Below are 13,254 nucleotides of genomic sequence, written 5' to 3' on the forward strand. Positions count from 1 at the left end.
ATGAGTGAAATAAAATGTTTTGTTAAAGAAAGAACTGCAGATGCTGGAAAAATCGAAGGTAGACAAAACTGCTGGAGAAACTCAGTGGTGAGGCAGCATCTATGGAATGAAGGAATCGGAGACGTTTGGGGTCGAGACCCTTCTTCAGATGTTTTAATTCTTTAATGTTTCTAAATGTTTTAATTCTTTGTTGTGAGCAGTCAAGAAATTTATTCTGCATCGGTAGATACTAATAGTTTAATATTTTCCAATCACAATTGCCTCCTAACAGTGCTAGAAACATAGAAATATAGAAAATAGGTGTAGGAGTAAGCCATTCGGCCCTTCGAGCCTGCACCGCCATTCAATATGATCATGGCTGAACAATATTTTGGCCTCCAACCATCGCTCTTCACCACTCCCGCATCTGCTGCGGTTCGGCAGCTGGGAGACGCGTTCCTTTGAAGAAACAAGGAACTGCAGATACCAGTTTATACCAAAGACAGACACATAGTGCTGGAGTAGTTGAGCAGATCAGGCAGCGTCTCTGGTGAAAAACGATGGGTGACGTTTCGGCTCGGGACTGAAGAAGGGTCACGAGCTGAAAGGTCACCCACCCTTTTTCTCCAGAGATGCTGCCTGACCCGCTGAGTTACTCCACCACTTTGTGTTATCTTTAGGCATAACCCCTTGTTCAGTAACAGGAGGACATTCTTGGCGGATGATCCTGACAGCACCTAGCTGGGAAGGACCCTGTGGTACAGCGTTTTTTATTGTCACGCATGCACAGCACAGTGAGATTCTTTTTGCACAACCACAAATACAGACGCTGATATTTGTTTTGCACCATTTACAAGGGGAAAAAAGCAGTCCAATATTTGATCCATGTGTTGCATGTATCGAAGCGCTCCTTATCTGCTGCAGGCCCACGCCCAATGTCCTTCTCCACTGCCGACTGCTTACGTGAACTGAGGAGCACCTCCTGCAGCCGACTTGGAAGGAACTGGAAACAATACCCCAGTGACAGCAGTGTCTCACGATGAGGAGTTGTAGTCTGGCTGACACAAGGCCAGGTGAGCACGTTGCCTGATATCCACAGGAGGGAAAGATACGCCAACGTCCTGGCCAAGGTCAGCACTCCCAGTGTAGGCAAAGGACCGCATATCGGCAAAGCCCAGGTCACAAACGATGGCCGTCAGAGAGACCAGACTCAGGTCAATTCAGATAACCAGGTCCCACATGCTGGCAGCCAGCTGTTGATATGCCCCGAGCTATCAGCTCTCGGTTCTCAAAGAACGACAACCTGTTCCTGTGGAAACGTCTTAGTTCTTGCAGAGCAGCAATCTAACCCCAGACAAGGCTGGGGTTCCAGTGAGGCATGGAGACAGTAGATGGTCTATGCCTCTGTGACAAGATGTTGGTAGCAATCACTTTAAGATGCCACTGCTAGTTGGCACAGGTTGAATGAATACATCTCTAGCTCTGCACAAATGCCTACATGTATTGAGATTGTGTTGTGGGCATCACTGGATACCCAACGTTTAATGCCCATCCCAAATTACAGTTCGGTCAAGTGCTTTGGTGGATCTGAAGTCACACACTTTGAGAAAGGACAGCAAATCTCATCCCCTCATGTGAAACCTATGGGTATTTATAACAAATCCATCACTGACACTAGCATTTTAATTCCAGCTTTATTTAATTAACAGAATTAAAATGTCTCACTCTCTCCATGGTCTCAAACACAGGTCACTGCATCCATTAGTCCAGGTTTCTCGATATTAATGCAGTAATTTAATTACTATGTTGCCGTACCCAATATGATCTCCTCCAAGGTACAAAAATGCTGGAGAAACTCAGTGGGTGCAGCAGCATCACTGGAGCGAAGGAGATAGGTAACGTTTCGGGCCAAAAACCCTTCTTCAGACTGATAGGGGGTGGCGGGGAGTAGGAAGGAAAAAGGGAGGAGGAGGAGCACAAGGGCTGGGGGATGGGAGGAGACACCAAGGGCTAACAAAATTGGGAGAATTCAATGTTCATGCCCGCCGCATGCAGGCTCCCCAAGCGGAATATGAGATGCTGTTCCTCCAATTTCCCGGTGTTGCTCACTCTGGCAATGGAGGAGACCCAGGACAGTGAGGTCGGATTGGGAATGGGAGGGGGAGTTGAAGTGCTGAGCCACCGGGAGGTCAGGTATGTGCTTGCGGACTGAGCGGAGGTGTTCGGCGAAACGATCGCCCAACCTCCGCTTAGTCTCACCGATGTAGATCAGCTGACATCTAGAGCAGCAGATGCAGTAGATGAGGTTGGAGGAGATACAGGTGAACCTCTGTCGCACCTGGAACGACTGCTTGGGTCCTTGAATGGAGTCGAGGGGGGAGGTAAAGGGACAAGTGGTGCATTTCTTGCAGTTGCAACGGAAAGTGCCCGGGAAGGGGGTGGTACGGGAGGGAAGGGAATAATTGACAAGGGAGTTGCGGAGGGAGCGGTCTTTGCGGAAGGCAGACATTGGGAGAGATGGGAAGATGTGGCGAGGGGTGGGGTCACGTTGGAGGTGGCGAAAATGACGTAGGATTATCTGTTGTATGTGACGGCTGGTGGGGTGAAAGGTGAGGACTAGGGGACGCTGCCCTTGTTGCGAGTGCGGGGATGGGGAGAGAGAGCAGTATTGCGGGGTATGGAAGAGACCCTGGTGCGAGCCCCATCTATTGTGGAGGAGGGGAATCCCCGTTCCCTGAAGAATGAGGACATTTCAGATGTCCTGGTGTGGAACGCCTCATCCTGGGAGCAGATGCGGCGTAGGCGGAGGAATTGTGGGAGTAAGGGATGGAGTCCTTACAGGAGGCAGGGTGGGAAGAAGTGTAGTCCAGATAGCCATGGGAGTCAGTGGGTTTGTAGTGTATGTCGGTCAGGAGTCTATCACCTGCGATGGAGATAGTGAGGTCAAGGAATGGTAGGGAAGTGTCGGAAATAGTCCAGGTGTATTTGAGTGCCGGATGGAAGTTGGTGGTGAAGTGGATGAAGTCAGTCAGTTGTGTGTGGGTGCAGGAGGTGGCCCCAAAGCAGTCCTCTTTGTCCTCCATGTTGCTTGATGTCTCTTAAACTTTATAGACTTTAGAGAAACGGTGTGGAAACAAGCCCTTCGGCCCACCGAGTTCACACCGACCAGCAATAACCACGTATATTAGCGCTATCCTACAATCTAGGGACAATTTACAATTTTACCAAAGCTAATTAACCTACAAATCTGCATGTCTTTTGAGTGTGGGAGGAAACTGGAGCACCTGGAAAAAACCCGTACAGACACAGAGAAAACATACAAACACTGTACAGACAGCACCCGTAGTAAGGATCGAACCCGGGACCTGGAGCTGTAAAGCAGCAACTCTAATGTTGCGCCACTGTGCCACTTCTGTCAGGCTAGCCAAAACACTATTTCTATTTGTGTGTAATGTATGGCTGCAGAAACGGCATTTCGTTTGGACCTCTAGGGGTCCAAATGACAATTAAATTGACTCTCTTGACACCAAGCATTTTGGGATGCATTTACATCAGTTTTGACATGTGTCCTTTCCAATCATAGCACTCATCCAATTTCACAATCAAGACCTCCTATGACCTGAACATGCAAAGGTCCAACTCACTCAAGCTAAGAACAGAAAACTCTTCAAGGAAAGAGGCGCAATTAGTGGCCCTGGAATCAGCAAATTGAAGAATTAAGCTGAGACAGGTGGGACTAGTGTAGATGGGGCATGTTGGTCAACCGTGGGTAAACTGGGCTGAAGGGCCTGTTTCCATGCTATATGACTCGATGAGTGTCTGTGGAGCTTCTGCTGTTGTCTCCATCTCATCACAAACTATCAGGCCCAGAGACACCACCAGTACAGGCACTATGCAAAAGACACATCAGCCTCAAGAATCCAGAGCAGACATTAATTCCAAAACTTATCTGAAAATAGCTTCAAACACAAATCTACAGCTTTCAATAACTGATTTGGAAATTGGGAGTTCCGTCAGGGATGTCTAGAGGTGTCTGAGTAAGTGTGATCATCTTCAAGACAGTAGACTTATGATTCCAAACCTAGAGCCCAATCTCCCTGTTGTTTGTGTCAAATTCTCATGTACATTGTGTTCAGACAGATTCTACTGATGGATTCTTGCGGGAGATAGACATCTAAACATCTCACTCCCTGTTACTTCTGCAGCTCTGGTCTCTGTGTGAATCATTCAGAGTCACAACAATGCTAATGTACAGTAAAGCCCGCGTGGGCACAATAGGCTGAGTGGGCTTTTTCTGTGGTTTATTAGTTTCTAACTAAGTAGTTTTATGTCCTGGAAGAAAACCCAGAGGAGCCTTGAGATTGAAAAGGCCAAAGGAGTTGAAAGGCTGATTCTCAATTTTGCACTGAAAGGTAATCAACCTTCCACAGAGGCTAATTTACAGACTGTTTCCTTGGTTGGTAGCACCGTTATACTGCAGTAACTGTGCAATGTGATCTAGCTCCACAGTCCAGTTCCATGGAAGCTGATGGAATGAATCTTGCCGGCAGATAACAACACCTTTGCTGCTACTTAATGGAACTAACTGGAGATAAAATTTGTAGCAACTGTGTTTTCCTCCATTTCGGAATGGAAGTACTGCTTTTGAGCTCATAATGTGGAGAAATATTCACTTGTGGCATATAACATTTTAGAAGCAGAGAAGAAAAATAGCTAGTCCTGATGCACCTACAACATTGTCTCTTCCAAACAAAACAATACATAATGAAGACAATAATCATTTTGAAAGCCTCAGACCAATTGAGAAATTGAAAGATACCGTGCCCTTCAGTCCACAGATTGCACGCCGACCATCGATCACCAACTCACACAAGTTCTATGTAATCCCACCTTTCAAATCCACTCCCTACACACTAGGGGCAACTTACAGAGGCCTAGTAACCTACAAATCCGCAGGTCTATGGGATGTGGGAGGAAACCCACGTGGTCACAGGGAGAACATGCAGACTACAAGTGATAGACAGATCAGCTATCCTCTAAACAAACGTACCGATGGCCAAATAGTCGTTCGATTAGGTGAAATGGCAAACAATTTGCATAAAGCTGCTTGCTGTTTTTCCCAAGTCGTATGAAAATCCAACTGCTTACATCTTCCAAGAAGCCGTGGGGTGGCACAGTAGCACAGAGGTAGAGACCTGACTACGGGTGCTGTCTGTGCGGAGTTTGTATGCTCTCTCTTTGACTGTGTGGGTTTTCCCCGGACGTTCCAGTTTCCTCCCACATCCCGAAAATGTGCGGGTTTGTAGGTTAATTGACCTCTGTAAATTGCCCTTAGTGCTTCGGATGCCCAACTGTGAGAACATAGAACTAGTGTGCGGGTGATCGTTGGTCAGCGTGGGCCAAAGGGCCTGTTTCCACATTGTATCTCCTAAACTAAACTAAGGCAACGGAGTTTTAGGTCGATGGATAGAATGTGGGATGTTTTGAGCTACATTAGTAAATAATTAGCTCATGTATGAGTCAAATGGGTACACTTGGAACTGTAAACTGTGACAACTCCATCAATAGAATCATTCATCATTGACAACAGCCACCTCCCATCATAATTCAGCAGATGGGCCACTTAGTGCTCACCAACGTCAGCACTACCGTCTGGTTAATTCCTTATATTTTCAGTAATCAATAAGCTCACTAGGTTTGCAAAATATTTTACACTCCTACCATCTTCTGTGTAGAAATTACCTTCTCTAACATTTTGCTCATTATTTAGTTGTTCTTAAAAATCCAAAGTGAGTCATGGATATCCCACACTGTTACTCAGTAGCATCGCACCCGTGGGTTGGAAACCCCGCGGCGTGAGGTGAATAAGCCATGGTTATTGTATTTGTGCCAGCATTATATAAAAGTGTATATTGGGAGACACTGTGGCACAGTGGTAGAGTTGCTGCCTTATAGCGCCAGAGACCCGGGTTCAATCCTGACTGTCTGTACGGAGTTTGTACATTCTCCCTCTGACCGCGTTTGTACATTCTCCCTCAGGGTTTTCTCTGGGTGCTCCGGTTTCCTCCCACACTCCAAAGACGTGCAGGTTTGTAGATTAATTGGCTTGGGTAAAATTATAAATTGTCCCTAGTGCGTAGGATAGTGCTAATGGTTAAAAAAAAAGATAGTGCTAGTGTACAGTGGCAAATGCTAGTGGTCTCAGCGGGCTGAAGGGCCTGATTCCACAGTGCATCCCTAAAATTAACAAGTCTAAATTATATGTTGCCTGTTCACAGGTTAGCAGATAGACATCAGTGAGCAAAATTTCAATCATTGTACATATTTATTAAGGGCTGTTGAGTTGCTGTTGAGTTGCTGCCCCACAATGCCAGATCCTGATCTCGGGTGCTGACAGTGTGGAGTTTGCACGTTCTCCGTATGACCATGTGGGTTTCCTCCGGCTGCTCAGGTTTCCACCCACATCCCAAAGACGTGCAGGTCTGTAAATTAATTAGCCTCAATAAATGCTCTCCGTGTGTGGCAAGTGGGATAACATGGAACTAGTGTGAACGGATAATTGATGGTCGGCGTGGGCTTGGCAGTCCGAAGGGCTGTATCATATGATCAATATATATAAAGGGTTACAGAACTTCCTGAATAATTCATTGCCTAGTAATAAAGGGAGGGGCAATCTGTTGCAGAATGAGCTGCAAACCATCTCTTAGTAGACATCTGCCTTGGAGCCCCTTTTTATACTTGCAGTGGGCTGAAGCACATAGTCTGCTACAGGGAAGCTGACTCCCAGCTGTTCAGGAGTTCCAGAACAGTACCAGTGACATTTTACACCCTCCATGCCCTTGACTATGATAATTGTCAAAGCATTTCAAACGGAATGTTTGTGAATACCAGGATTGGAAGAATAAAGTATTTAAAAAAATAAAATTAAAACATTTAAAACAGTAATATATTTAAAAAGGACTGGAAATAATCAAATAATTTAAATTCAATTAAATCAAATTAACATCTAGTTAACGTTGTTTCCCCTGTGGCCGTTATAGAGTCATACAGCTAGGAACAGGCCCTTCAGCCCAACTTGTCCATGCCGACCAATATGCCCCATCTACACTAGTGCCACCTGTCTGTGTTTGGCCCTTGGAGGATTCACCAGGACATTGCCTGAATTGGGGGACTTTACTTATGGGAGGGGATTGGAAAGACTTGGAGTGATGGTGGTTGAGGGGAGGCATGATAGGTGTATAGGATCATTAGAGACATAGATAAGATAGTCAGAATGTATTTCCCACGGTAGTGGATAAACAAGAAAACATAGGTTTAAGGTGTGAAGATGGAGTTTTGAAAATAATTTGAAGGTAACGTTTTTCCCCCCACACTGATTGGGCGGTGAGCCAGTGGAATTAATTTCCACGGACAGCTGTGGAGGCCAAGTCATTGGGTATTTTTAAGGCGGAGATTGACACATTTCTTGATTGGTACGGGTGTCAAGGGTTATGGGGAGAAGGCAGGAGAATGGGGTTGAGAGGGAAAGATCGATCAGCCATGATCGAGTAGACTCGATGGGCTGAATGGCCTACTTCTGCTCCTGTGAATTATGAACGTATGAAAGTGGTCAGTATTTGGAACTTGCTAATACTGGACTCGGATACAATTGCAATGCTTAAGTGGCATTGACATGGGCATTCCAGTAGGCAAGGTGTGGAAGAATATGGATCTAATGTGGACAAACCGGACTAGTGTAAATGGGCAAAAAGGTTGGCATGGACATTGTGGTCCAGAGAGTCTGTTTCTCTGTTGTATTCACTCTATTGACTTTATGATTCTAACTAGAGAGATTACAAATATAATAGAATCCATTTAAGACAAAAGAAAGTGCTGGTGCTGGAATCGTGAGCAAAACACAAAATGCTGGGGGAACTCAGCGGGGCAGGCAGCATCGTGTCAGGACTCTTCTTCAGAATCACACTGACATTGATCAGTTTTCATGAGTAATATCCGACTTTGGCTGCCTTGCTCAGCAGCTACTTTGCTGACTCACCACAAGATGCTGGAAGAGCCAGGAGCGCATGATGTTTGTGGCGTGTTTGGGCAGCACACCGCGTTTACTCTTTGACTTCTTGTCTTCCCCATCCTGTAGGAGAGAGGTCAGCTCCAGATTCACCTGGTTTTACGGAGAGAACACAAAGGTTCTAATGAGGAAATATTTCTGTCACAAATGCCACTTGCTTCTGAATTGATGTCATTCAGCACAGCATTTGATCCACTTTCTGCTTTGCATCAACAGGAGTTCAGAGATACCACACGGAAACAGGCCCTTCGGCCCATCGAGTCCATGCCGACCAGCATGTTGGGCACTATCCTGATCACTAGGGACAACTTACACTTTTACCAAAGCCAATTAACCTACAAAAATCCATACATTTTTAGAGTGTGGGAGGAAACTCTGCAATCCCAGACTGATTCCTGGGATGGCAGGACTTTCATATGAAGAAAGACTGGATAGACTTGGCTTGTACACGCTAGAATTTAGAAGATTGAGGGGGGATCTTATAGAAACTTACAAAATTCTTAAGGGGTTGGGCAGGTTAGATGCAGGAAGATTATTCCCGATGTTGGGGAAGTCCAGAACTAGGGGTCACAGTTTAAGGATAAGAGGGAAGTCTTTTAGGACCGAGATGAGAAATTCATTTTTTACACAGAGAGTGTTGAATCTGTGGAATTCTCTGCCACAGAAAATAGTTGAGGCCAGTTCATTGGCTATATTTAAGAAGGATTTAGATGTGGCCCTTGTGGCTAAAGGGATCAGGTGGTATGGAGAGTAGGCAGGGATGGGATACTGAGTTGGATGATCAGCCATGATCATATCGAATGGTGGTGCAGGCTCGAAGCGCCAATTGGTCTACTCCTGCACCTATATTCTATGTTTCTATGAAACCGGAGCACCCGGAGAAAACCCACACGATCACAGGGAGAACATACAAACTCCGTACAGACAGCACCTTTAGTCAGGATTGAACCCGGGTATATGGCGCTGTAAGGAAGCAACTCTACCACTGTGCCGACATCTAGTTGTAAACTTTAACCCTTCTACCCAAAGTTCCCATATTCAAAACAAGGAACTGCAGATATCGATTTACAATTTAAAAAAAACACACAAAGTGCTGGAGTAACTCAACAAGTCAGGCGGCATCTCTGGGGAACATAGATTGGCGACGTTTCAGGTCAGGAGAATGGTCCCAACCTGCAACAGCACCTATCTATTTTCTCCAGAGATGCTGTCTGGCCTGCTGAGTTACTCCAGCACTCTGTGTCCTTTTTACCCAAATTTACCAATTTCATTGACAAATTTAGTGTCTAGATTACTTGTGTGAGTGTAACTCCTACAACTCTAAGGAAGCTCAACATCTTTCCTCAGGCTGGAAGAAACAAAGTGCTGGAGTAACTCAGCGGGTCAGGAAGCATCTTTGGAAAACATGGATGGGTGACGTTTCGGGTCAAGACCTTTCTTCAGACGAATTGTGGGGGAGGGGAAGAAAGCTGAGAAAAGGGAGAGAGGCTGGAATTGGAACAGCATGGCAAGGAATAGTTTGACACTGGTGAGGGTTGTATAATTCATTGTCCTTGGCTCATTGCTCACACTACCTGCTCAATGATAGCCCATACACCATTCTAAACAATCATTGATGACTCTACACATTGTAGCCACTGGGCCACCAGTGGTGCTGCATCTACAACATACACTGCCATTCCTCATGTGGGGTCGCTCCAAAGCCTCTATTAAACCCATGAACTGTACCGAGACCGTCAAGTTGTGTTGCCTGCGGGTTTCATACCCCATCTTGATTTGGAAACATTTACCTACTGCTGGAACTCCCTCCCCAGTAACACTGGAACACCTTCACCAGCAGGGCCGCAGTGGTTTAAATCCTCAACTCATCACTATCTTCGCGGGGACAATTAGTCCTCATGAAAGGGTATTTGACCAGAGAAGTTAACCATTTCTCCTTTCTGAAGAAGGGTCTTGACCCGAAACATCATCCATTCTTTCTCTCCAGAGATGCTGCCTGGCCCGCTGAGTTACTCCAGCATTTTGTGTCTATCTCCTGTGTTGCATTTTTTTTTTAAACTTGAATAAAGTCTATTTTGAATTTTTTTTTTTAAATCTCTGGCGTTAAGGAATAGGGGTGACATTTCAGTGTTTGCAGCATCTTGTGTTTTCGTCATTACCATTTGGTATAAGCGCTGCTAAGATGGAGTTGTCAGGTTAGTTAGTTTAGTTTATTGTCACGTGTCCCGAGGTACAGTGAAAAGTTTCTGTTGCGTGCTAACCAGTCGGCGGAAAGACAAAACATGATTATAATGGAGCCTTCCACTGTGTACAGATACAGGGGTGGCTGATGGTGAGGGTGAGGTGCTTGGAGGTGGAAGGTGGAAGACTGCCAAAACTTCTAGGAGTGCATCCAAAATGAGCTAGCAGTCCTACCCGCAGATCCTTTGTGAAATGAGTTGGGATTATCTCAGAACAATGCCTGGTGTTCCACTGAGATTATGAATAAGGCGGAATGATGAGAAAGAGTGCGAACATTATGCTACAGACAACTGTATTATCCCTGACCTGAATGTGCCTCACACTGACGTTGGGAATTGGAAATGGGAAAGGATTCAGTTTGCTTTAGCGAATATTCCTTGGGAGGTGGGTCTGAAATTCACAATTATATAAACTAACGATAATCTGTATGCATTAAACATTAGCAACTATGAAACACAATCATACATATCTAGGCTTCTCGCACACACTCACAACAATAAGATCACATATTAGATCGCTCATAGATGGCACTATGAGTAAATTAAAAACATTATTTTAATTGTGTACATACAGTGAATTTTAATCTTTTCAGACACCAGTAGTCTAACGTTCTGAAAAAAATGGTTGTTGGAAGCGGTGGAGGCATGACGGTTACCATGGCGATAAGGAGACACAGGCCTAGTTTCTGCATTATCTGGAGCCAGAGGAAAATTCCTGGAAAGCTATTTAGTTTTGTCAGGACAGGCACACCACAGTGATGTAATATGCTGCATTTAAATTTCCAACCTGTTGGAAGGCCATCATAATTGATAACAAAAACCTTCTTGTCAATCTAGATTCATCTATGTTAATTAAAAATTAATGAGAACAGCTCTATCGAAGACTTAAGTGTTTAGTTTAGTTTATTGTCACGTGTACTGAGAAACAATGAGAAGCTTTGAACTTGAACACTTTGAATAGGGAACTATAGAGTGCATGGATCTGCCTTCCATCCCTGATCTGAGTTTAATATCTTGAGCCAGTGGTGATGTTACATTTAAGTGGCAGCACAGTGACGCAGCTGATAGAGCTGCTGCCTCACAGCGCCAGAGACACAGGTTCGACCCTGATCTCTGGGTGCTGTCTGTGTGGAGTTTAGATGTTTTCCCTGCGACAGCGTGGGTTTCCTCTGGGTGCTTCAGTTTCCTCCCACATCCCAGACTTGTGGGTTTGTGGGTTAATTTGCCCGCTGTAAATTGCCCCTAGTGTGTAGGGAGTGGATGAAAAAGTGGGATAGCATTGAACTAGTGTGAACTGGAGATCGGCGTGGAGTTGGTGGCCCAAATGGTCTATTTCCATGCTCTATCTCTAAATGAAACTAAACGCCACACAGTGTGGCAGGACAAGTGGAAAGGGAGTTTCTTGGTGATCTTTCCTGCTATAATCCTAACCCTAATAACTGCAAGGCAGAAAGTAAACAAGATGAAAGGAATGACATAACAAGAGACCCCAGAAGGGCAAACTTACTGAAGTAGGGTCTCGACCCAAAACTTCACCCATCCCTTCACTACAGAAGATGCTGCCTGTCCCACTGAGTTACTCCAGCATTTTGTGTCTATCGTTACTGGAAATTCTGAAACATTTAACTGTGGCATTTATTTACTTTTTTAACCTTTTGGAATTCATATCCGTGGAGAAAGCAAGCAGGTTCAGGGCTGCTGGCTGTCAGTAAATAGACAGGAGTAGAATAATGAATGGATATTGAGGAGGATGCATATTTGGCCAATGGAAACCTTAAATTGGTAAGTAGCTCATCAACAGGTATCCATATGCACCGACTATTAATGGGAGTGGCTGTTGGACCGAGATTGCAGGTATAGATCAAAACTCTTTGGAGGATTTGGTAGATTAAAAGCTCCCATAAATGTTTAATGTGCTATCTCCAGCCTCACTCATCCCACCTCACACACAGCACAATTGTTGAACATGTCTCAACATAATCGGCATCTTCAGGAAACATTTATTAAACATTGTTTAGTTTAGTTCAGTTTAGTTTAGAGACCAGTGATCCCCGTACACTCGCATTATCCTAAACATTCGGGACAAATTATAATTTTTACCGAAGCCAATTAACCTACAAATCTGTGTGTCCTTGGAGTGTGGGAGGAAACCGGAGAATCCGGCGAAAACCTTTGCAGTCATGGTGAGAAGGTACAAACTCCATACAGACAGCACGCTTAGTCAGGATCAATCCCGGGTCTCTTGTGCTGTAAGGCAGCAACTCAACCACTGCGACACCATGCCGTGCAAATTAAATCCCCTTCTCAATTGGGACCTAAATTGGATAAATATCTTGAGAGCAGGAAACATTGTGCATGACCATTATACGGAACAGAGTGTGTGCTTGCCACAGAATCAGGCTTTCTTATTATTATTATTCCACTGCCACTTCCTCCATTCAATTCCTTCCATTTTCCAAATTATTAATTCGCTTGGAACTGTTGTCACCTTTTGCTACCCCAGTTTAGAATGGCCAATTCTTTTGAGAAGTGTGAATACAACCAAAACAGCTGTAAAATTAATCTGAATGAATACTTAGTTGAAAAATTATTTTCAACTGCAAAAATAGTTTTCAACTGAGCTAATGTGGATCAGAAGATCACCATTATTCAAAGCACCACCTTGAAAAAAATCAAATTCAGCCACGTTATCCTCTCAAAATCCATATTATTCCGACCAATGAATAGATGTGGAATAATATCACTTTCGGGATAATATTATAGTCAAATTAGCTTTGTAATTTACAGGGTCTGTCCCACTTATGTGATTTTTTTCGGTGACTTGCCGGCACCCGCCATAGTCGCAGCAGATCGTCAAAAATTTTCAACATGTTGAAAATCCAGCGGCGACCAGAAAAAGGTACGACTCTTTGAGCGACAACTCGCAACCAAACAGGCGTCACCACGACCGTACAGGCGACATGTCGTGGG

General features: G+C 44.8%; 1 protein-coding gene across 3 annotated transcripts in view; it reads right to left on the bottom strand.

Moving 5' to 3' along the window:
- Positions 1-13,254, bottom strand: part of pknox2 (pbx/knotted 1 homeobox 2) — a 409,128-nt gene that overhangs the window by 37,967 nt on the left and 357,907 nt on the right. For 2 of the 3 annotated variants that reach the window (XM_055660836.1, XM_055660837.1), the window contains exon 10: positions 8,015-8,137. The exons of the other annotated variant lie outside the window; for it this stretch is intronic. In XM_055660836.1, coding sequence (XP_055516811.1) covers positions 8,015-8,137 — 123 coding nt within the window. The remainder of the gene's footprint in view (positions 1-8,014; positions 8,138-13,254) is intronic. 3 annotated transcript variants of the gene reach the window in all.

The sequence above is a fragment of the Leucoraja erinacea genome, chromosome 32 (assembly GCF_028641065.1).
Source record: "Leucoraja erinacea ecotype New England chromosome 32, Leri_hhj_1, whole genome shotgun sequence".
In the NCBI taxonomy this organism is placed as follows: Eukaryota; Metazoa; Chordata; class Chondrichthyes; order Rajiformes; family Rajidae; genus Leucoraja; species Leucoraja erinaceus.